This window comes from Protomyctophum parallelum (assembly GCF_964188405.1).
Source record: "Protomyctophum parallelum genome assembly, chromosome: 20".
NCBI lineage: Eukaryota > Metazoa > Chordata > Actinopteri > Myctophiformes > Myctophidae > Protomyctophum > Protomyctophum parallelum.
In genome coordinates this window covers 23,949,859-23,973,455 of record NC_139718.1, presented here as the reverse complement: position 1 = coordinate 23,973,455, position 23,597 = coordinate 23,949,859, and the positions used below count along the sequence as shown (strand labels likewise).

The following is a 23,597-nucleotide window of genomic DNA, read 5'->3' as shown; positions in this document are numbered from 1 at the left end:
TTATGTTTTTCAGAAAATGTAGGTCAGAATTTAGATGGCATTTTTAGAATCGGCCTCAGGTCTAAATGGATTAACTGTAACATGTTTTGCTGGGGACTTCACTTTGAGAACCACTGGCCTACGGTACCCATGGCCCATCAGATAGACCCACTGGCCTACGGTACCCATGGCCCATCAGATAGACCCACTGGCCTACGGTACCCATGGCCCATCAGATAGACCCACTGGCCTACGGTACCCATGGCCCATCAGATAGACCCACTGGCCTACGGTACCCATGGCCCATCAGATAGACCCACTGGCCTACGGTACCCATGGCCCATCAGATAGACCCACTGGCCTACGGTACCCATGGCCCATCAGATAGACCCACTGGCCTACGGTACCCATGGCCCATTAGATAGACCCACAGCCACTTCTCTGCCACATGTCTGCAGCTCTGTAACCTAGCAACAGCACTCAGGAGACTTGATGGAGTGTTCTGGCTTACCGTGTGCCGTTTTTGGCTGGTGTATTGTGAACGACAGCGCAGTGAAATTTGAGTGCACGCTGTCTCAGTAATACTCTTCTGCCAAACTGCAGAAGCGTTTGAGTGGCCACTTTTTATGGGAACAAAACAAGTACAAAACAAATTGGTCACATTCCATTATTATTATTTTCTTTACTGTGTGTGTGTGTGTGTGTGTGTGTGTGTGTGTGTGTGTGTGTGTGTGTGTGTGTGTGTGTGTGTGTGTGTGTGTGTGTGTGTGTGTGTGTGTGTGTGTGTGTGTGTGTGTGTGTGTGTGTGTGTGTGTGTGTGTGTGTGTGTGTGTGTGTGTGTGTGTGTGTGTGTGTGTGTGTGTGTGTGTGTGTGTGTGTGTGTGTGTGTGTGTGTAGGTGCTGGGCTCTTGCTCTGTTCGGAGGGAACAGTGAGACCGGCTTCGACCAGAACACCACCTACTCCATCTTCTCCATCTCCATCACGCTCACTGACGAGGGCTTTCAGAACTTCTACCAGGTAGTGGAAACATGAATCCCTCCCCATTTACCCCCAAGTTGTGTAGCCTTAGCCTACTTTGTGAACCACTGATCTATATAATTGAAGTACCTGCTGATCTGCGTTTGTGTTTCCCCCTACAGGTGGCCCACCTTGTGTTTCAGTACCTGAGGATGCTGCAGACCCTGGGCCCACAGCAAAGGTACTGATCACACACACACACACATTAGGTTATCCTTACCCTTTAGGACAAAACTAGAAGAGAAGCTTGTAACATTTCATTTATATGGATGAGTAAGTTAAAGATGTACTTGGTGCCTGGTCTGGCAAAAATACAAGTCTTGCCTAAATAAAGTGTTTACTTGGACGTCTTGGTTTGAAATCCATCATGTTGCTTCAAACACAACCAGTGTAGCTGCATGCAGTGATTAGGATGTCCCGTGGTCCATATCAGGTTCCCCATACTAAATTCTTAGGGGTCATTATAGACGAACATTTAAATTGGAAACAACATATTGATATGTATGAATATGAAGTCTATGAAGATGCTTGGTATATTGAGAAACATCTGCCCTTTTGTTCTTCCTTCATGTCATTTAACACTCTATTATAGCTTAATTTCCCCTCATATTAATTACTGTAATATTGTCTGGGCTGCTACATATTCAACACATCTCACTAAATTACTGATCATTCAAAAAAGGTTTCTGAGAAACCGTCTGCCCCGCTCTTTATTAAATATTCACTATTACCCATTGACAAAGTAAACATTTTTCAGACCTGTTTATTTATGTTTAAATTCAAAAAATGCATACAAGACATTCCGTCTTCTTTTCACAATTTCTTCCGTGTTACTTCTGACATTCACTCCTACCCCACAAGGCAAAGAGATCATTTTGAATTACCCTATTGTCGCACTTCCAAACATCAATCTTTCATCAAATTTAGAGGCCCCCTATGGAACTCCCTAGATGCTTCACTTAAATCCTCATTATCCTTGCCAATATTCAAAAAACATCTAAAGAAATATCTTATTTCTTCCTCTCTGTAGATGTTTTACTTTGATGCGTTATATTTTCTTTTGTGTGTTTGTTATTGTATTGTTTATTTCCGTTTTTATTTCTTTACTGCACAGCTGCCCCCCTTTGCCAACTTGTAGACCTTTGTACTGTTCTTTATGAACTTTTAATCTGTTTAAACCAATGACCTCTTCCTACAGGAAAGGATTCCAAATAAGCCAGCTGGCTTCTTCCCTTCCTTACATTGTATTTTTGTTCTTTGATATGTTATTGTCTATTTTTTGTACTACATGCTAAATAAATAAACCTAAACACACTGAGGCCCCTTTTCCACCGGTTGGTTCCCAATGGGAACCGGTTCAGTTCTTTTTGGTTTTTAGTCCATGAGCCAGAGCTCCAAAATTGAAATGTTAATTATGAATTGAGTGGGCAAAACCATACCTATATTAGATTGTTATCACCGTGAAACTTCCCTAATTGAGTACATTTTAAAATATGCAAATGAGGCATTATGTAGGAAAATATGCAAAATAATCGAAAATATGAAAAAGCTACTACTGTGGAAGGGTTATCATGTATAAAATTACTTGTATTGATCCTATAAACAATTTAATATAGGGTATAGTTTGCCCACCAATTTTGGAGCTCTGGCTCATGGACTAAAAACCAAAAAGAACTGAACCGGTTCCCATTGGGAACCAACCGGTGGAAAAGGGGTCACAGTACAGTACAGTACTTGCCCAGTCGCCCACACAAAAAGACAGTGGAACTAGAAAAAGTGCCCTTCCGGGCACAGGTCTCCACCAGGTTATCCACAGATCCGTGCAGTTAGAGGTAAAAACACTTTTCGGCCAGTTATAGCGCCACCTTGAGGCTGAGTTGAAATTGTTCATGTGGCATTTCGTCCTCGGCCTAGTGGGAATGTGGGTGCACAATTTCACGGAAATCACGCGATGTGTTCATGATTTGCAGCATTTTGTTTGAAACTGAGCACTCCTGTGAACTTTGGAAGCCAATCTTAACCAATCAGGATGGAGTCTGATAAATCTGAAAGACCCGTTTCGTTGAATGGCTCTAGAGAGACTGTGTACCAATTTGCGTGATGTTTGGACAAAATCTGTAGGTGTACTGTGCAAAAACTTGTTTTGCACAAAGCGGCCTCCTGGTGGCGCTATAACAGGCCGTTCTGGAAAGTTTGGGGCAGAGGTTCATGGTTGGCATCCAGGGAGTGTGTGTGCAAAATATGGCATCGAAAAACTTGTTTTGCACAAAGCGGCCTCCTGGTGGCGCTATAACAGGCCGTTCTGGAAAGTTTGGGGCAGAGGTTCATGGTTGGCATCCAGGGAGTGTGTGTGCAAAATATGGCATCGACCGGGTTAACGGTGGCCGAGATTAGCTGTTCACGGACACACGGACACACACACGGACACACGGACACACGGACACACGGACGGACACGCGGACGGACGGAGTGCAAAACATACTCTCCCCACATGCCTTCGGCCTGGTGGAGACAAAAAGTACTCACTGTACTTAAAGTACCAATACTGCAATTTAGAACTACTTAAGTACGGAATTGAAAATGCACTTGAGTAAAAGTACAAAAGTACAGGGCATCAAAATGTACTTAAAGTACTACAAGTAAAAGTTCTCATTGTGCAGAATGTCCCATTTCACAAGTTCAAAATGTGTACAAAATCTATTGAAAATAGCAGATCTACAAGCTCACAATATGTCGCAACGCGTGTAGATCGGCTATTTTCAAATGGCCGAAATGTATAGGGTTGAAGTGGTTAATGTATGTTTTTTAATCAAAATTAAAATCTTAGAAGAGTAAAAGTATTGGAAATTGGAAATACTTAGAAGTACAAATACCTCAAAATTGTACTTAAGTACAGTACTTAAGTAAAAGTACAGGCAAATACTTACAATGTCTAAATCTTTCCTTTTGTATTATGACATCTTCCTTTCTATATAGAATATATGAGGAGATACAGAAGATTGAAGCCAACGAGTTCCACTATCAGGAGCAGGTAAGCATCCCTCCATGTGTTACTTGATCTATATGTCAGAAACCACTGTGGTATTCATTCTTTATTTTGTGTTCCCTCCCTGTCAGACTGACCCCATAGAATATGTGGAGGACATCTGTGAGAACATGCAGCTGTTCCCTAAAGAAGACTTCCTGACAGGAGATCAGTTGATGTTCGAGTTCAACCCAGAGGTCAGTAGGACAGGGCTGGTTACCACATGGTTAGACTATAGAAATCAAAATATGGATCAGGATTTACAGTATATACTTATTTTCAACCATCTACAGTACACCTTCATAAAACCAATTGACATGAAAGCTAAGCTTAAAAACATGGTAATCCTATTAAATTATTAGTTTTCCTATGTGCACAAAAGTTTCTTTGACTCGTACTCGGACTGGGGAAAATGTAATACATTTGTGAAATTATGAAAAATGTTTCTGTAGGAGCAGGACAATGATCTAATGAATTTGGCGCGTGTGTGTGTGTGTGTGTGTGTGTGTGTGCGTGCGTGCACTGTGCAGGTGATCAGTGCAGCTCTTTCACTTCTCACTCCGGAGAAAGCCAATCTGATGTTGCTGTCACCAGAACACGAGGGCCAATGTCCCCTCCGAGAGAAATGGTTTGGCACAAACTACAGTGTTGAGGGTGAGTGCTTTGTGTGGTTGAAATAGTGTTTATGTCTCAGGGTCGACTCTAGAGGGTGTTGGCATTTGTTTTAAAGTAGGTAAAACTGAGGAGTGTGTGTGTGGGGTGGGGTATTGATTATGGTGTGTATTAGGCAGCAGGTGAAATTATGTCTGTGTCTCAGGGTCAAGAGGGTTTTGGACTGTTTTAAAGTCGGTAAAACTGTTGTGTGTGTGTGTGTGTGTGTGTGTGTGTGTGTGTGTGTGTGTGCACGCGCATGCTTGCGTGCGTGCGTATTGAAGATTGAGTCTGGTGGTGTATGTGTATGAGGCGGTATGTGAAATGATGTCTGCGTTTGAGGGTCGAGAGGCTGTTGAAGTGCATGTGTTGACACTGTTGTGCGACAAGTTGGTTAAAGTGTTTGTGGGCAGACGTGCTCAGAGATTCTGTTTATCGTCGACATGCAGAGCAGCAGGTGTGCTTCCCTTGATTGCCTCCTTGACGGTGGCTCCTCAGCTGCAGTAAATACTTAATAGAGAAAAAGCACCAGATAAGTGGAAATAGCTGTCCAAAATAAAAATGCTAGACTTTTAGCTCAGGTTCACATTTTTTATTGTGCAACTGCAGGCAGACGGAATCGTGTGTGTGTGTGTGTGTGTGTGTGTGTGTGTGTGTGTGTGTGTGTGTGTGTGTGTGTGTGTGTGTGTGTGTGTGTGTGTGTGTGTGTGTGTGTGTGTGTGTGTGTGTGTGTGTGTGTGTGTGTGTGTGTGTGTGTGTGTGTGTGTGTGTGTGTGTGTGTGTGTGTGTGTAAGAGAAACCAATTGTGTTGCTGCTGAGGGCTTTGTTCAATGACGTATTACTTCCGAGAGCAACTGAAAAAGTGCTATAAATCTATATTCCAAGGGTGTTGTGATAAACAGTGTGTGCGCGTTGTTGACAGCTTTTCCCCCTGTGTAGATACTCGGTGAATAGTATTTTGCTCTGATGGCTGATAGCTTTCATCCTATAACCCAGACAACCATCAGGAGTGGAAGGAAAATCACTTAATAGCATTCCTCCACTGCCCTGAGTGTCTTATCCAACACCTCTATCTTACATGATAATTTTAGGGCCACCACAGGGATATCTTGTCGCATAATCATAATGTAATCTGAACGCTGTTGCCCTCACTAATGGTTTACTTGGGATATATTGGTGGTCTAAAAATGTAAGTGTAAGTAAAGTACTGTTTGACTCAATCTTATCCAGAGAACATTATTGTCAATCAACAGCGCAGGTGTCCAAGTAAGTTGAGTGTGAAGAGGGCAAGTACAGTATGTGCTACAAAATATCAAGGATTGCAAGTAGACAAACAATGTAACAAACCCAGGCCAGAGTCCACTGAAATAAGAGTACAAGCATCTCTCTAAATAGTAAATGAGAAGGAAGTTCATTTTACACAGCAATTAGCTGTTAATTTAGAGTGTAAAAATTGACCTGTAACAGTCTGTCTTTAACACTCATTTATCCACTTCAAACTGGTGTCCCTTTTTTTGAGTGAAAATTGTAAAAATGGCAGATCATAACAAGCTCACAACATGCCATTATGCTATTTTCACCACGTGACACAATTGTACCACAAACTAGAAATAGAGCCAAATATCAAACCTGCTTAATATTCCGAAACGGTCAGGAAGGCGTCTGCGAGCGCTTTTATCGGCGCTATGTCTTCGCGCAGAGCCTTTTCACACACAGCACGCAAAACCTCAGCGATCAAAGCCCGATCTTGTGTCAGATCGGGGGTTTTGTCGGCGAGGATAGAATGGCCTATAGATTCTGTAAAAAGCAGTATTAAAAGTATATGCAATTCAAATTAATTGGAATTTGTTTTTGTTTATTAGTTTTGCGTTATTCATTTTAGTTTCATATTTATTTTCTTTCATTTGAGTTTTAGTCTTAGTTTAAGTTGACTATAATAACCCATTAAACCCAATAACCCATACATCATTGTTCCCCCTACCAAACACAACAGAAATCCAACAGGAGTGGAGGGGGAAGTGGACAGCAGACATGGAGCCCAGCAGTGAGCTGCATCTCCCTGCAGAGAACAAGTTCATTGGTGAGTACTAGGGGTCTATTTGTACGTCTCTAAATGTTTTGATGAATTGAACAAGGTGGACCCTCTTGTAAACAAGTGTAATGCTTTATTGGGTCGTCCACTCACTGTCCTCTGTCTGTCTCTCTCTCTCTCTCTGTCTCCAGCTACTGACTTTACCCTGAAGCCCTCGGACTACCCAGACACAGAGTTTCCGGTCAGAATAGCCAACAGCGACAGGGGCTGCCTCTGGTACAAGAAGGACACCAAGTTCAAGATCCCTAAGGGTAGGAGTGTTCCTGTGTGTCCATGTCTGCATTCTTAAAGTTCGAGTTATACTTGGTTGTGCGTCGTGTCGCACGCCAACAACCTACAAGCTGCTGCGTGTTGTAGGTCGGCTATTATTATCGGTGCACTGCCATACAACTACTGTAAGTGTAAATCAGTCTTTATCTGATCTATACTTTGTTGCACAACAATGTTGCAGATTTTTCGCTACTGACACCATTGTGCAACAAAGTGTAGATTACGCTTCATGTAGCTGTGTCTGTGTTTGTCAACTACACATGTAACATGCACCTAAGAAGGCCACATATCTTGACCCGACTTGTGTTGCATGTGTTCTTGTCTTCCTGCCGTAGCCTATGTCAGATTTCATCTCATCTCGCCTGTAATCCAGCTTTCTGCCAAGAAGTGAGTACAGATGGACTCTGGCCATCTCACATTTGGCCCTGTGTGTTTCATTTATTCATAGAAATGCTCTAGTAGTGCAATTTCAAGGTCAAATAAGAGGAATATATTTTGTCCTAACCATCGTCTCCTTCTGAATTCTTGTTTGTCATCCCTGGCACACTCCTGGCCTTTACCTCTCTGCGTCATCATTCTTTAATCCTTCAAATTTCTTTCTCTTTCAATTGTCAATGGAATCCCTCTACCTCTTTCATTCCCCCCTCCTCCTCGTCTGACCTCCCTCCTGACCGTTCTGACCCACTGTCCTGTCAATGTCCCGGTTCCTTTTTGCTTCCTCTTTCTTATAACATCCCTCGCTCCCTCTCTCATCCCCCTCCTCTGCCTCCCACACCCTCCCGACACCCATTGTCACTCCGTCCTCACTCCATCTCTCCACTCTCCTGTCTCTCTCCTCACCTCTCCTCTCTCTCATCCCCCAGTGTGGTGTTATTTGACCTCATGGTAAACATCCTGGGTTATAACCTGGCTGAGCCAGCCTACGAGGCCGATGTGGCCCAACTAGAGTATAAGCTGGTGGCTGGGGAGCACGGCCTGGTCGTCAGGGTCAAAGGATTCAACCACAAACTGCCTGTGAGTGAAAACACACACACACACACACACACACACACACACACACACGCGCACACACACACACAATACATTGATACAGATAATATAAACAGACTGGAATCCGGAAACCTCTCATCTCCATATTTGAATGTTTTTTTGTAAATGAATGCCCTACTACTTGATCATACTACATAGTCACACAAAAGCATAAAAAGTTGCAGATCTACATGCTTGAAACACGGTGCGAAGTGACTCGTTTTGAGCTTGTCGATCTGCTACTTTTGATAGTTTTTTCATTTGAATCCTGAAATGTAACAGTGTTGACATATGAAGTTTCCAACCGACAGAGACGATATCCATCCATCAATTTATTTCTTCTTATTATCTTAATCTCCATCTCTCTGTCTGACTCCCTCCCTGTGCGTTCTAGTTGTTGCTACACCTGATAGTCAACTACCTGGCAGAGTTCTCGGCCTCCCCTGATGTCTTCAGCATGTTCTCAGAGCAGCTGAAGAAAACCTACTTCAACATCCTCATTAAACCTGAGAAGCTTGGCAAGTATGTCGTCTCGTTTTCTTTTTAAAAGCATTAACCTTTTGTTGTGCACCAAATGCCATTGATTTATTTATCTTTCTGCTAAATAAAACACTTCTCAACCCATCTCATTCTTTACTTGCTCACTCACTCACCTTTCCCTCATTTTGTTCTCTCTCCCTCTCCCTCTTTCCCTCCTTCCCCCTGTCCACTCAGGGATGTGCGCCTGCTGATCCTGGAACACTCTCGCTGGTCCATGGTGGAGAAGTACCAGGCTCTGACAGCAGGACTGACTGTAGCGGAACTGATGGACTTCAGCAAGGCTTTCAAGGCCCAGCTGTATGCTGAAGGGCTGGTGCAAGGCAACTTCACTGGCACTGTGAGTGGGTGGATGACTTAATTTGTGAATGAAGGAGTGAATAATTACGTTGTTAAATGAGTGGCGGTATTAACTGTTGCATTATGAGTGAACCCAGTGTATATTAACTATGGCTGGGTGTATTGGATGAATGGATGAGCTACAGGGCAGTCGGTGTTAAGGGCCTCCCTCTTTCATTGGTGTGTCGCCCAGGTTGCGCCTAACCTTTAGCTTCACTAAAACTATGCCTAACCCTCGTCACAGAAATTATGCCTAAACCTAACCTCGGAAACCCTGTCCACCTGGGCGAAACGGAATCCGGTCAGTGTAAACCAAGCCCCCAGAACTGAAAGGGATAAGTGAAAATCGGCCCTCCTGGTGGCCAACACTGGAATTGCAGCTGGGGAACAATCTATTTTAACTATAAACGCGCCACGTCTCTGTGTGTCTGCGTGTGTGTACGGTTGTAATGCACAACCTGACTTCAACTTCACACGTTCCACACCCCCACAGGGAGTGCAGTGCCCGGTATCGAGTCGGTCGGACCCACGGTTCTTCAGAACCCATCACAAAAGGCTCTGGTCAGGCTCTACCAGTGGGCCTAATGAAGCCAAGTCTCATCACCTGTGCAATTTCCAGCCTCTACCTCAGCCAATTGATTGCCATGGCAACCCACACCTGACAATTGATTACTACCAGTCCACTTTTCACAGTCAGTCAGTTTGCCCTCTTCAGACACAGGCACATAAAGAGATCTCCATGTGGGACACAGACAGTTAAAACAGGTGCTATGACAACGGGTATTATTAGGTTCCCAAGTTGCATTGTTCTCAAGTAGGCCGACGGTCACGTACAGGTCTAGTACAATACAATACAACGAGCGGAAACGGTTTTGACCAATCGGCTCGACATATGAGGGTTGCGCACAAAGGTGACACTACTGCACATGCAAGACATAACTATGACAAGTCACCGTCCCCAAATGCAGGAAAAAAAAGGGGGGGGGGGGGAGTATGCGCTGTGAGCAACTCCATAGAAGAGAGCAGGCGGGGATTTCCGGTTACCACTCCAGTTCTTTTATAACTATGGTGTAAACATGACTGCATGATTGCATCAGTAAACAAACACACACACACACACACACACACACACACACACACACACACACTCTTTTGATCGTGGTTCATTATCCTTGTCTGTGTTCTGTCTACAGGAGTCGGTGCAGTTCCTGCAGTATGTCACAGAGTAAGTTGCCTGTCACTGTTCTCTGACTATAATCAATACACTGAACAAGTGCAGTCTTTATGCAGTGTGTCTGGACCTGTGACTGTGCTTTGTCTTTATATATCAATATGCAGTGTGTCTGGACCTGTGACTGTGTGCTTTGTCTGTAGATATGCAGTGTGTGCTTTGTCTGTAGATATGCAGTGTGTCTGGACCTGTGTGCTTTGTCTGTAGATATGCAGTGTGTGCTTTGTCTGTAGATATGCAGTGTGTCTGGACCTGTGTGCTTTGTCTGTAGATATGCAGTGTGTCTGGACCTGTGTGCTTTGTCTGTAGATATGCAGTGTGTCTGGACCTGTGTTTTTTGTGCTCTGTCTGTAGATATGCAGTGTGTCTGGACCTGTGTGCTCTGTCTGTAGATATGCAGTGTGTCTGGACCTGTGTTCTTTGGGTGCATTAATTTCCCTCGGGCTGACCATTGCTATTCCTCCTCATCATTGCCATTTTGTTCTTTCCCAACTTTTCTCCAATCCTTTCCTTACTTGAACAATCATCTTGTATGTTCTTCATTCATTAATTTGTCTTTTCTTTCAACTTCCTTGCTGCCTCCCTACCTTGCCTCATAACTTTACTCTTTCATTCCTTTCCCACATGCTTGCTTCCTTCCCTCCCTCCTAATATAATTCTTCCCTGTTCTCCTGCAGCAAGTTGCAGTTCTCAAAGCTGCCAGTAGAGGTCCCGGTGATGTTCAGAGTGGTGGAGCTGCCTCCCAAACATCATCTGTGCAAGGTCAAATCACTCAACAAGGGAGATGCCAATTCCGAGGTCACAGTTTACTACCAGGTACACACACTGTATCCTGGGTATATATACTGTATACAGACCACCAAGAGCTACCATGTTAGATTCATGGTGCCTTGGCATAGATTGTCCAAGTGTCTTGAATTATATTGGAGGAATGGAACACTATTATTAACAAAAGATGTTCCATCATTTGGTGTTTTTCTGATGATCAGAACACGGAGTGCCAAGACCTCTGAAAGTCGAAAATGTAACTTGCATGCTTCAACTGCTGTTGCGGTATTCACGCACTCTGGTTGTATTTGTGCATGTGTGTTCATACAGTTGGTCATTCTGTACCATCGTCATTCGCTACAGCTAAATTGGGTTAATTGTGCCATCCATCCATATGGTAATGTAGGGGTTCTCAAAGTGGTGCGTGCACCCCTTGTGGTGCTCAAACGCCCTCTACATGACATGGAAAAGGTAATGGCGGTTTTATGGTGTTATTTAACACAAACGGTAAAATCCAGTAAAACACTGTTGTGAGGAGATGCATAGAGCAGCTGCGGGAGTATACAGCAGCTGCATGTCTCTCAGTGCAGTGACATTCCGTGATTATTTGCCATGATCATATTTTTAAAAGTATCATTTTCGGCCAAATACAATGACACTGAGCGTTGGGGGCTGCGTCAGCTAGGTCAGGAGGTAAGGGGGTGCACGGACAAAACAGTTTGGGGACTGCATAATGCATTATTTATCCATCAATGCATTACCAACAGCAGTCCCTTTGACAGCCCTAATGCATTACCAACAGCAGTCCCAGGTCCCTTTGACAGCCCGAATGCATTACCAACAGCAGTCTCAGGTCCCTTTGACAGCCCTAATGCATTACCAACAGCAGTCCCAGGTCCCTTTGACAGCCCTAATGCATTACCAACAGCAGTCTCAGGTCCCTTTGACAGCCCTAATGCATTACCAACAGCAGTCCCAGGTCCCTTTGACAGCCCTAATCTAAGTGCACAAATGTATGTTCCATGATCTGACAAGTGAAATTGTACAACTTAACCCTTACCCTGAAGAAGGCATTTTGTGCCAAAACATTGGTTATCTTAAAATGAAAGTGTTTTACATCATGACTATGAGCTGTGCGACTTCCTCTTATTTTATACAACTTTGACATTATGAACGTCTATTGACACTCTCTCTCTCCCCCTCTCTCTCTACCCCCTCCCCTCTTTCTCTTCCTGTAGTCTGGACCTAAAAACCTGAGGGAACACACTCTAATGGAGCTACTGGTGGTGAGAACTACTAAATACTGCATCATCTGCTTCAGGCGGTGCTTTTCACAGTATTATTAACACCACACCTTCAGTACCGTAATTACAAAATAAATGCACATATTGCTGCTCCAGTGCTCATAATAAGCTACCAGGCTAAACAAATAAATGCACACTGACTGGTCATTAATCACAGATGTTTAAATGTGTTTGTGTCACTGCCAAAGCCCTCAGCCCATTACAATATAGCCTCTGGTCACATGTGGTCCTATACTAGCAGAGATGTTATTAAAACGTGATTATGTATTATGCTTCCAATGAGGAACGCTACTGCTCATTGTATGCCCTCTAGTGGCCAAACACGGTAACACTATTAGTGAGTGTCAGACTCTTGCAGAATGGTGTAAAAACAAAAAATGCCTCTGCCGCACTCGCTCGTCATCCTTCCTTTTTTAATCTGACAGTTAAGTCGCTCGTCCAACGATCTCAAGTAACTGGCACTTTTCTTCCAGATGCACATGGAGGAACCTTGCTTTGACTTCCTGAGGACCAAAGAGACTCTGGGGTGGGTGTCTCTCTGTTTTTCTTTTTAGTTTTCACTGACTTCATGTTTCGAGTGGAGGAAGGTCTGATAGGGACAGTGACAATTGAATGTGATACACGGCATATTGTTTATATTACCAAATGATTTCCTTCCTGTTTCTAGCTCTCTGTCCATCAGTCTCCTACCCAATCCAATACTTGCCATCTGTGAGCCCATCTTATCTGTCTGCCCATCTAAGTGTACATCTATCTGTCTGTTTATGATTCTGTTCTCTAGGTATCATGTCTACCCCACCTGCAGAAACACTTCAGGGGTTCTGGGTTTCTCTGTCACCGTGGAAACGCAGGCCACCAAGTTCAGGTGAGTCCACAACAACACATCCTTAAACAAATTGTCCCCTTCCAAACCACGCCACAATGTATCTGAGCTGCACACCCCAAACCTAAGCTACTATCTATTTATCTCCTCGCTCACCGAGACACAAGTGGCAATTCATCCACCATCAAGGAAACATGAATTGAATCTATAAAAGGACGTGGAATGTCTTCTTTTTAGTCTCCATTATATTTTTCTTCCCGTTGACTTCCTTCCTCCAGTACCGAGTTGGTGGAGTTGAAGATTGAAGAGTTCTTGGTTTCCTTTGGGGAACTGCTGAATGCACTTACTGAGGAGGCCTTCAGTACGCAGGTGTGTGTGTGTGTGGAATACTGTATACTGTACATGCAAAAGTATTTTTGCATGTTGTTTTGGGCAGGTGGCAGGATTTGTCTCAAAATGTAGATGTCAATCTTAGCCAATCGGGATGTACTGTATGATATGAAAAATCAGGGTCAGGGTTCACTCTCTCTTTTTCTGGGACACAGTCCAATAAACTCATCCATCTATTTAGAGAGCCCTCTCCTATACCTGCTGATACTCAAATACATTAGCCAGATCCAATATTCAAATGTCCATCTGTCATTTCCTCACTTTAAGCCTGGTATACAGTATACTCTGTCCAGCAGGGTTGGCATTAACTATAAAATGATGTCAAATTGGTCAGGTGTTCATCATGGTGGTTTGATTTATTTTGGTTGGTTTCCACATTCAGTCAAAGGCTTAATTCTGCTGCCTGCTGCACTGCTGTTTAGAAGACCAGAGTTTTTATTTCAACGTTTCAACAAGCAGAAGTACAATTTGTCTAAAATGAATACCTCATTTACAAACAAGCTGCCGTGAGCAAGCTTCAAGTGGCTGCATTCCTCCTGTCTGTGTCATAGCACCTTTGCTTTGCTTCAGCTGACCACTGTTATCTGAGGCTCTCGCTGGCATCAGCTCAATCAAGCTACTAGTCTGACAACACAGGCCAACCTCCAAGAGGTGCAAACACCTCTGTAATTACCCTCTGAGTGACCATAAACACTATCACAAGAAATGGCAAAACTACCGCCCTGCCTGTACAATTGTAGGGTTATAAATACAACACAATACAAATCAAAGTACATCCAGTACACCTTGGTGGTGGTCACCACCACCAAGGTGGTGTTGCTAGGCAGATTAATTGAGCAGATTACGGAGTGGGCTATAGGTCTAGCGTTCAGGATTCTTCTGAGTTCCATGGCAGTACTATCTATGTATTACTTTATTATTCGGTTCAACTAGCCGAGAAGAGTTTTGACATCTGTCGTCGTTTGAATTATTTTGAAGTATGTAGGAAGTATGTAGTCCTCCTTCAGAGCAAGGAGGTGAGGAGGAGTGGAAAGGACGTAGGAATTGTTTCGGTTCGCTTTAAGGAAGGAGAGGAGAAATAATTTATACTTCACATATTCCAACTAAAAAGTGTTTGCAAAGTGGACAAAGGATATACTCAAGCAACTTGGGAAAATCCATGGAAATGTGTTACAGCTGTGTACTTTTTTCCTCTAGGTCACTGCCCTGGTGAAGCTGAAGGAGTGTGAGGACACACACCTGGGGGAGGAGGTGGACAGGAATTGGGCAGAGGTGGTCACCCAGCAGTACATCTTTGATAGGCTCAACAGAGAGGTGAGGAGAACACACTAATAGCCTTTTGTCAAGGACAGCGGGAGATGCTTACATTCTAATGATGATGAATACACTTATGCTGTGTATCAAGAACTATTCATTTTTATGGTCAGAACAAACATTTTTTTATTGTTATTAAGAATGTGAATAAGAAAACGGTTGAAAAGAAACTGTTGTCTTTTAGTATCACTGACGTGAAGAGAGGGAAATAATTGCTGTTAATTTCACTAATTGCGACGCAGGCTGCATTTACTATGAAAACGTGCATTTCCCGTCGGTTGGTTGGTCCGTCACCTCAGGTCATGCCTCGTGACATCAGGGATGGAGATCCCTGATGTCTTCAATATTAAGCCCATATATGGGAATGCCCATATACTGTATGGCTATGATGTCATCAATATTGGCCAGCAACTCTACATCTGACCTCAATGAGCTTACTTGTTCTGACATTTGTTGATCCTTCCCCATCCATCCTTCCTCTTCGATGTCTCCCTTTTGACCTATGCTTTTGACTGATACCTGTCCATTTGTTTTAACATCATTTCTATTGAAGGAATGTCACAGGAAGATAAATATCAGTAGAAAAAAGGAGGGGGGGGGGGGCATGAGACATGGCCAAAGCATTTCCGGGTGTCCTCAGCCAAAAACGTTGAGAACCCCTGCTTTATGTATCCTCTCATCTGTGTGTTTTTAGATTGATGCTTTGAAGCAGATGACCAGGGCTGAGCTTATCTCCTGGCTCCAAGAACACAGAGGGCAGACCAGCCGCAAACTCAGCGTACATGTGAGTGTGTGTCACACCCCTGTCTGAGGCTAGGGTTGTATGAACAAACGGATGGCAAGGCACGCAGTTTGGCAGAAGTTTAACACGATATTTATTACCCCAAGTGACAATACAAGTGACAACAACAAAAGAGACCAAACGTCTGCAAAATAGAAATAAAAAGGAATATTCAAAACAAAGTACTGCATATCATATATAACACCATAAATCAAACCAATCATTTCCAAATAAGTCATTATCATATGATATAAGCATTCTAAGTATTTATAAATCCGGCCTTTTCAAATGTAAATTAAATAATTATAATCTATCACCCATTCTTGAGATAAGGGACAAAACTTTTTTCAAACTAGATTTTTTTTTTTTTTTAAGATACATTCAAATTAAATAGATGTATTTGTAGACACAGGTCTCAGCTACCAATCTTGAGAAGGAACAGGTTTTTCGCATAACATTTCTTTCTAAAATGGGACATTTATGCACTTAATACCTGATTCATGTCAACTCCGTCAGACACACTAAAATCCCTTTTAATTGAATTTGATAATTTCAACAATAATATAAAGTCCTCAGTTATCTTATAATGGCTTTAAGTAATCAAGTTAAGTAATACAATTATTTTAATATTGTTTTGTTCCAATATCACACTATTATGAAATATCCAATTTCTCAAATCCGTCATTTCAACCTTTATTTTCAATATAACATGAAAACCATGTAAAAAAAAAAAAGAATCATCATTACGTATCATTTCAGTTGGTGTTTCAATACATAAGCACAAAAGATTTAACATCGAATTTTCTATTTCTTTGGAAATTAACAAAAACATCACGGGACGAACGTCTGACTGAGTTGACGAACATCTGACGGAGTTGACAAGTTTAACTGATTTAGGTTCTAGACCACCTAGGATCTTGATTCTGGTGACTAATCCCACATTTTCAAGGATGAGGAATACAGTGGTACTATTTAGATTTGCCCTGTGACCATTTTTCAAAATGGCCGCCACCTGCTGTTATTTTACAATAACTCAAGTTCTACACCACCTAGGATCTTGATTCTGGTGACTAATCATACATTTTCAAGGATGTGGGATACATTGGTACTATTTAGATTTGTCCTGTGACCATGGTAGAAATATTTCAAAATGGCCACCAACTTTCTGTTATTTCCCAATAACTCAAGTTCTACACCACCTAGGATCTTGATTCTGGTGACTAATCATACATTTTCAAGGATGAGGAATACAGTTTTTTTTTTTACTATTTAGATTTATCCTGTGACCATGGTAGACATTTTCAAAAATGGTGGACCTGCTATTATTTTACCAATTTACCAATATTATCAGAATAATGTCAAATCTGTGAATACATTTCTTACTAAGAATTTTCTTCACCAATGTGTTTGTAAAGGTGTCTACTAACATATCCCACATTAGTTGCTATTGAAACACCCTAGGGGCATTTTTGACAGCTGCTGAAAGTTGGATACCATCAACAACCAATATAAGGCTAAATGTTCTAAATTGCTTAAAATGCTGTAAGTAGCATGTGGCATGTCAAACTAGGGGCTTTTCATGATTCTGAATCCATCCCAAGCATTAGGTTTGCACAAAAAACACTACGTTGGCTAAAACGGCCATAGCCATCATCACAGATGTGATGAGGTCAGCACATTTGGCTATGGCCAAACTAGGGGGTCTATGGCCAAACTAGGGGTCAAACTCCTTGGGCTAAATTCGGTGAGGTGAGCAGTGAGCGAAATACTGAAGACAGAAGATCTGGCTTCAGGACTATCAGGCAGGATGTGCAGACACTGAAGGCATCAGTGTCTTTCTCTGTGTCCCCAGCATGTCAACCAAAGCAATGTTACCAAATCAAAGGAGCCTTCACCTCAAGTCACCTGGGGCTGGGTGAGCAATCATATCCTGTATCTAGCCTCACAACTAAATACAGACACTTGGCCAGACTGCCGTTTGAAAGGGTCAAACCCCTCATCCTGATTGGGGAAGACCACCCCACCTAATCACACCAACAGAACAAGTGAGGTTGGGGCCTCCAGGTGGGCCAGCAGCCATCTGCACAAGACTGGGCTGGACCCTGCAGGAAAGCAATCTCCAGCCAAGACAATGTAAGTTGACTATAACAGAGCCCCAGAACACAGAGCTCATGAGAAGGATGGAGAAACACTGGCAGGAGGCCACCAAGATACAACGACCTAGAGTGTGCCACCGCTGGCAGTAAGGAGATCAACTGCTGCAGCAACAATGTCATGAAAGGCAAGTCTACACCAAAAAAACCCTGAACCTAATCGGGGTGTCAAGAGACCAAAGTTTCTCTCCCACAGTTCCCTGCAGTGGCCAGTGAAGTCAAACTGTGCATCTGTACCTGAAAGGGACAAGTCAAAGGCCAGAAAGCCCACCTCCTTTTAATGTCCTGTCAGTAGCAACTCAACCTGCACCTGAAGTAATCCCTGACCCCTCCCAGAGAAAGTTCATCCGTGAAAATGTAATGATTAGTCGCCAGAATCAAGATCCTTGGTGGTCTAAAACTTGAGTTATGGTCATTTTGAAAAACAATGGCTGCCATGGTCACAGGACAAATGTAAATAGTACCACTGTATTCCTCATCTTTTAAAATGTATGATTAGTCGCCAAAATCAAGATCCTAGGTGGTCTAAAACTTGAGTTATTGTAAAATAAGAGCAGGTGGCGGCCATTTTGAAAAACAATGGCTGCCATGGTCACAGGACAAATCTAAATAGTACCAATGTACCCCACATCCTTGAAAATGTATGATTAGTCACCAGAATCAAGATCATAGGTGGTGTAGAACTTGAGTTATTGTAAAATAACAGCAGGTGGCAGCCATTTTGAAAGATGGCTGCCATGGTCACAGGGAAAATCTAAATTGTACCACTGCATCCTTCATCCTTGAAAATGTAGTCTTAGTCACCAGAATCAAGATCCTAGGTGGTGTAGAACTTGAGTTATTGTAAAATAACATCAGGTGGCGGACATTTTGTAAAATGGTCACCACGAGACAAATCTGTGATGGCCCTATAGCCAAAAATGTTCCTTAAGGCATGCTCTAACTGTGTGCCAAATTAGAATACTTCCCATTATTCAAAAACTATAATTTTATTGTTTTAGGAACACTTTTGTCAACTCGGTCAGACACAAAACCTGACGGAGTTGACGTCTGACGGAGTTGACAAAATTGCATTTGTTTTCATCTTAACCCTCTGTAGTCATTTAGTTTTTTCTTCAGTTGTTAGCTAAACCTAACCCTAAACTAAAATACTAAACATTATTTTGGAATTCTTAACAAAAAATCATAATAATGTCCTGACGGAGTTGACATGTAAAAGCTGTGACCACATTGATATCAACATTGTTTGTTTAAAATATCAAACAATGGAATGCTTGTCAGACCAGGTGCTCCACTGTTGCAACAACTTGGAAAAGGAGTCTTCAGGCTAAATCTGTCGACAATATTTTCTGATTTATTTAAGACTTTTTAAAAACCTGACGGAGTTGACGGAGACGTGGGACACACATTTGATATGAGATATTTATAGGAAAATATAAATTAAAATGAACTGTGTATATTGTTTGCTATGTTGTTGACAATCTACTTTAATTTAGTATGTATATTTATGCGATTGTGTCAGTATTAGACACTTTTTTGGCTGTTTGAAATTGTGACCACTTGCTGGGGACAGGCTAAATACAGGCATTTTTGGGTACAGAGCCTGCTTTTAACTAATTCAGATGGAATATGAAAATAATTATAATGAAATGAATGTCATAAGAATACACAACTGTATTACATATAACTTTGCAAGTGCTTTTATTTTTATGAATTAATGTATTTTTAACATAAATAAGGCTCTTATGTGTGGGATATGTTTTTTCCACTTTTGTCCCTCATCTCAAGAATGAGTGATATATATATATAATAATAAACCTCACAATAATAGATCTATGTAAACCATGGCATCAAACAATAACATAATAACATCACCTCCTCAGAGACAGCTCCTTCCCCGACCAACACCAGCAGAGTGAGCAGACAGACTGACTGGGATATTCAGTCTCTGAGCTTTATACCCCCCATGGCCCCTCCCACTAGACTGGACCAACCGAATAGGGGTCAACATGATCCACAACATGTCAACTCTGCTTGGTTGGGCACACAAACATTCCTATATATATATATTCACATTCACAGTCCAGTTGAGCTTGTAGCTCTTCTATTTGAAAGTCTTTAGTTTTCCCAAAAGTCCTTTTCTCCTCCGATGTCCCTCTGTGACAGGCAATCCTCCCCCTCCCTAGAAGGGGAGTTGGTTTGGCCCAAATTGGGTTCAGCTTCTTAAAGTGACAGGAATCTAATGAGCTGTGTGTGTGTGTGTGTGTGTGTGTGTGTGTGTGTGTGTGTGTGTGTGTGTGTGTGTGTGTGTGTGTGTGTGTGTGTGTGTGTGTGTGTGTGTGTGTGTGTGTGTGTGTGTGTGTGTGTGTGTGTGTGTGTGTGTGTGTGTGTGTGATCAGTTTGCTGCTTCTTAGTAGTCTTTGCATATCCTAACAGTGTGCGCTTACTGAAAGGCATGTACACTAGCAGCAAACAGTGACATGGTGGGGTCACACTGTCAGTGTGTGTGTGTGTTCTACTCAGTAATTCTTATACCAGTTGGCCGTGCACCCCCCGTCCGTTCCTCTAGCCCCCGCAGCCATGAGAGACACCACACCACTGAGCGTGCTAAAGGCGGGACGCTGTGTGTGGAGTGCATTGCCAACGTCTGTGTGTGTGTCTGTGTGTGTGACTCTGAAAAGGAGTTACTATTCTTGTACCCTCATTTGCATATTATGGACGTACTCTATGGTTTCCCTGATAGGTGGTGGGATTCGGTCCAGAGGAGAATGATGCAGATGCTGGCAAAACGAGGGAAGACTCGACAGGCGACGTGGAAGAGTTCTGCAGCTCCACGTATGGCGAGGTGTCCAAGCTTACCTTCCTCCCTGCTTCACCCAAGATGGCCGATGCCACGGCCATCATGGACATTCCTGCTTTCACCCAGAATCTGCACCTCTTCCCCTACCACAAGATCCTCAAATAAACTCACAGAACTGACAGACAGGTTAACTGTCTGTGTTTTAGGTCGATGAATGTGCCCTCATTTTGTTAAAGCAGAGCATCAGAAGAGATGGTGGGTGGTTGTAAAAGCCTTGACTCCTCATTGCCGTTATTAGGAGCACTATTACACAGATACACACACACACAGACACATACACACACACATATACCCATACGCACAGTATATATCGGTAAAGTGAAACCTGTATTTTGTTTCTCCTGTTCTGTCTTTAATACCATGAGGCACAGGGAGAGCATCTACCTTATGCCAGCTCATCTGGGACATTTGATTTGAAATACATTTTATTTTGCGCTGCCAGACATCATATTGCTTCCGTACGGAAATCAAATGAATCATGTGCTATGCTGATATGGATGCTGTAATCTGACTGCTTTTATCTCCCAGAAGTAACAACAAACTAAACTAATGAGAAAATAGGCAGCGGAAACCACAACCTCCTCTCCTCTCAGCTGAGAATCTTCTGGACTCCTAAAGCGTGTATGCGTGCGTGTGTGTGTGTGCTTGAATTCCAGCTCTGCTGTGCACGGTTGTTGCTAGCTAACACAATCACACTGTGAAATGAAATGGTTATGAGATAGTAATGGTTGAATAAAATCATGTGATTCCTATTGAAAACACATTAGTGTCTAAAGTTTTTTTAATAAGAAGATCCTTGGCAGTCTGGAGAGTTAGTGTAACTGTAAATGCTCGGTGTGGTTCCATTGTGTGATGTTTGGGGGTGCTAAAAGTAATGGATTTAAATAAAATTATTGATTATCTAACTTTTCAAAAGATTTCACAAATCGCATATCTATAAGCTCAGCACTTCTCGATGCCAGTGAGCGTTGTTTGATAAAGTAAAGTGTGACAAATCTATTTAGTCACTCAGAATTGAAGTTGAAGTAATTCATAGAATAATTGTTAATAAAATAATTGATAGTTGCAGCCTTAGGTATATGGCAGTGGTATGTTGCTGAAACGGGTGGGAGCAATAAAGTAAGACAGAGATCTATGCATCTATTTTGATATGACAAAAACAACCAGGTCACAATGCCAGTAAATGTTTACACGCTGATGACTCGGAGCGGGTTGCATCATTAGTGGTTTCCCCCCCACCCCCTCGCATAACCTCCTAGGAGTTGGAGTTGAATTTATGGACAAGGTTTTGCACAACACACAAACACTGATGCTCATGCATGGCTTACACCTGATTGCTTACTCAATCCCCCAAGGGAAGAGAATGTGTGTGTGTATGCATGAGTGCCTCTGTACAATCATGAAAGGAGGCAGAATTGAATTAGACATTGCATTGGGTTTGTGCCACTGATGTAATTAATAACTGAAGTGAGTCTGGCAAAACGGTGTGTTAATACAGTAGGTTTTGCCTAACATGTTCACAGGGAAGGCACATAGTAAACTGTCAACTAAGTAACTCTTGGATGAAATTATACCCGTTTCCTTGAAGAGCAGGCTACTCATCTTCTTGGTGCGTTTTTACTTTGTGTGTAGCAAGAAGGCTGGGAAGAGCATTCTTGTAGTATTTATGCAAATCTCCATCCATAGGCCTATAGGCGTACTGCATTTTTGCAAATATTACAGATATTGGAATAACCCTATGTCAAATCTTGCAGAGGGAAAAACATGTTCAATCCAGCGATTCATTGTGTCTATAAACCAGTTGAATAGCAACATTTGGTTCCAAAGTTATGTTGCACAAGAGCGAACAGTACAGTGACTTACTGGTACTAGGCAATTGCCAGCGCACGACTGCTCACAGGGACCAGATTTGCGCTGTCAACACTAACTGGTGGCTCTTGTTAGAAAGGTTTGGTGCAAATGTCGTGTATAGCTTAAATGTCAAAGCCAATTCCATCTCATTCTCATTCTGTCTCCACTTCGTAGAACAACTCGGCTGCATACGCAAATAAGTAGTAGTGTGTCGTCGCAAATGTGTACGGACAAGTGCGCCCCCACATAGCAGAAAATTGGATTTGTTCAGCACGCGCACCACGTTAGCGCGGGCACAGACGTGGCTTGTCATGCTCTGTGCCTACTGGTGGTGGGGGCGTGCGCGTGCCACACGCTTGACTTCACCCTGAGTAAAAACTTTCCAGACCTGGCCTAGACTGTATCCTGCTGTTGTCATTGTGATCTTCTCTGAGAAGCCCCGCCAAGGCTATAATGAACTCAAGCCATGAAGCGGGGACGACGCTGTGTGTGTGTGCGTGTGTGTGCGTGCGTGTGTGTGCGTGTGTGTGTGTGTGTGTGTGTGTGTGTGTGTGTGTGTGTGTGTGTGTGTGCGACAGACAGACAGACAGACAGACAGACAGACAGACAGACAGACAGACAGACAGACAGACAGACAGTCAGCCAGTCACACACACACACACACACACACACACACACACACACACACAAGAGAGTGGTCCGGACGTTCTGGCTGCTGGCATGTTTACGCAATACGCACACACGCATGTGTTTGTAGCCTCTACTAGGCTATGTGTGTTTGCTGCTTGCCTGCTTCTAATCAATCAGCGCAGCGGGGCAGATCGTCTGAACTGCTGTTAAGTAGGCCTAAGTGTCGACGATTTGATTAAATTTGAGCAGTAATCTTCCAGCTTCCCGCTGGCCTGTCTTCATCAACCCCCCGCTAGAAACCCAACTCATCCAGAGAGAGAGAGGGAGGGAGGGAAAGTGAGACATTTTCCGGATCAAAGTTTATATTTAATCCCTGTTCTTATTCTTAATCAGGGATGAAACACTTTGCGTGTCACGGACGGTCAGTCGGACTTAAATCTTTTGATGGCAATTATAAAGGAGAAGCCGCTCGAGCTCAAATGAAATGCAAGTTAAAGCCTGCAACAACCTGCATTAGGCTAAACTCGACGCACGAGTGGCAATTTTGGCAAA

At 42.9% G+C, this 23,597-nt stretch overlaps 1 protein-coding gene across 2 annotated transcripts in view; it reads left to right on the top strand.

The window, feature by feature from the left end:
- The window catches only part of nrd1a (nardilysin a (N-arginine dibasic convertase)), a 30,172-nt gene extending 7,801 nt beyond the window's left edge, over nt 1-22,371 (top strand). For both annotated transcript variants that reach the window (XM_083792081.1, XM_083792080.1), the window contains exons 13-32: nt 877-997; nt 1,120-1,178; nt 3,974-4,028; nt 4,115-4,219; nt 4,553-4,676; nt 6,667-6,753; nt 6,897-7,016; nt 7,371-7,422; nt 7,899-8,049; nt 8,459-8,586; nt 8,779-8,941; nt 10,134-10,165; nt 10,849-10,987; nt 12,178-12,225; nt 12,717-12,769; nt 13,025-13,108; nt 13,345-13,435; nt 14,654-14,770; nt 15,465-15,554; nt 20,448-22,371. In XM_083792081.1, coding sequence (XP_083648207.1) covers nt 877-997; nt 1,120-1,178; nt 3,974-4,028; nt 4,115-4,219; nt 4,553-4,676; nt 6,667-6,753; nt 6,897-7,016; nt 7,371-7,422; nt 7,899-8,049; nt 8,459-8,586; nt 8,779-8,941; nt 10,134-10,165; nt 10,849-10,987; nt 12,178-12,225; nt 12,717-12,769; nt 13,025-13,108; nt 13,345-13,435; nt 14,654-14,770; nt 15,465-15,554; nt 20,448-20,669 — 2,041 coding nt within the window. In that variant the 3' untranslated portion in view covers nt 20,670-22,371. The remainder of the gene's footprint in view (nt 1-876; nt 998-1,119; nt 1,179-3,973; nt 4,029-4,114; nt 4,220-4,552; nt 4,677-6,666; nt 6,754-6,896; nt 7,017-7,370; nt 7,423-7,898; nt 8,050-8,458; nt 8,587-8,778; nt 8,942-10,133; nt 10,166-10,848; nt 10,988-12,177; nt 12,226-12,716; nt 12,770-13,024; nt 13,109-13,344; nt 13,436-14,653; nt 14,771-15,464; nt 15,555-20,447) is intronic.
- Nucleotides 22,372-23,597: the final 1,226 nt, after the last annotated feature.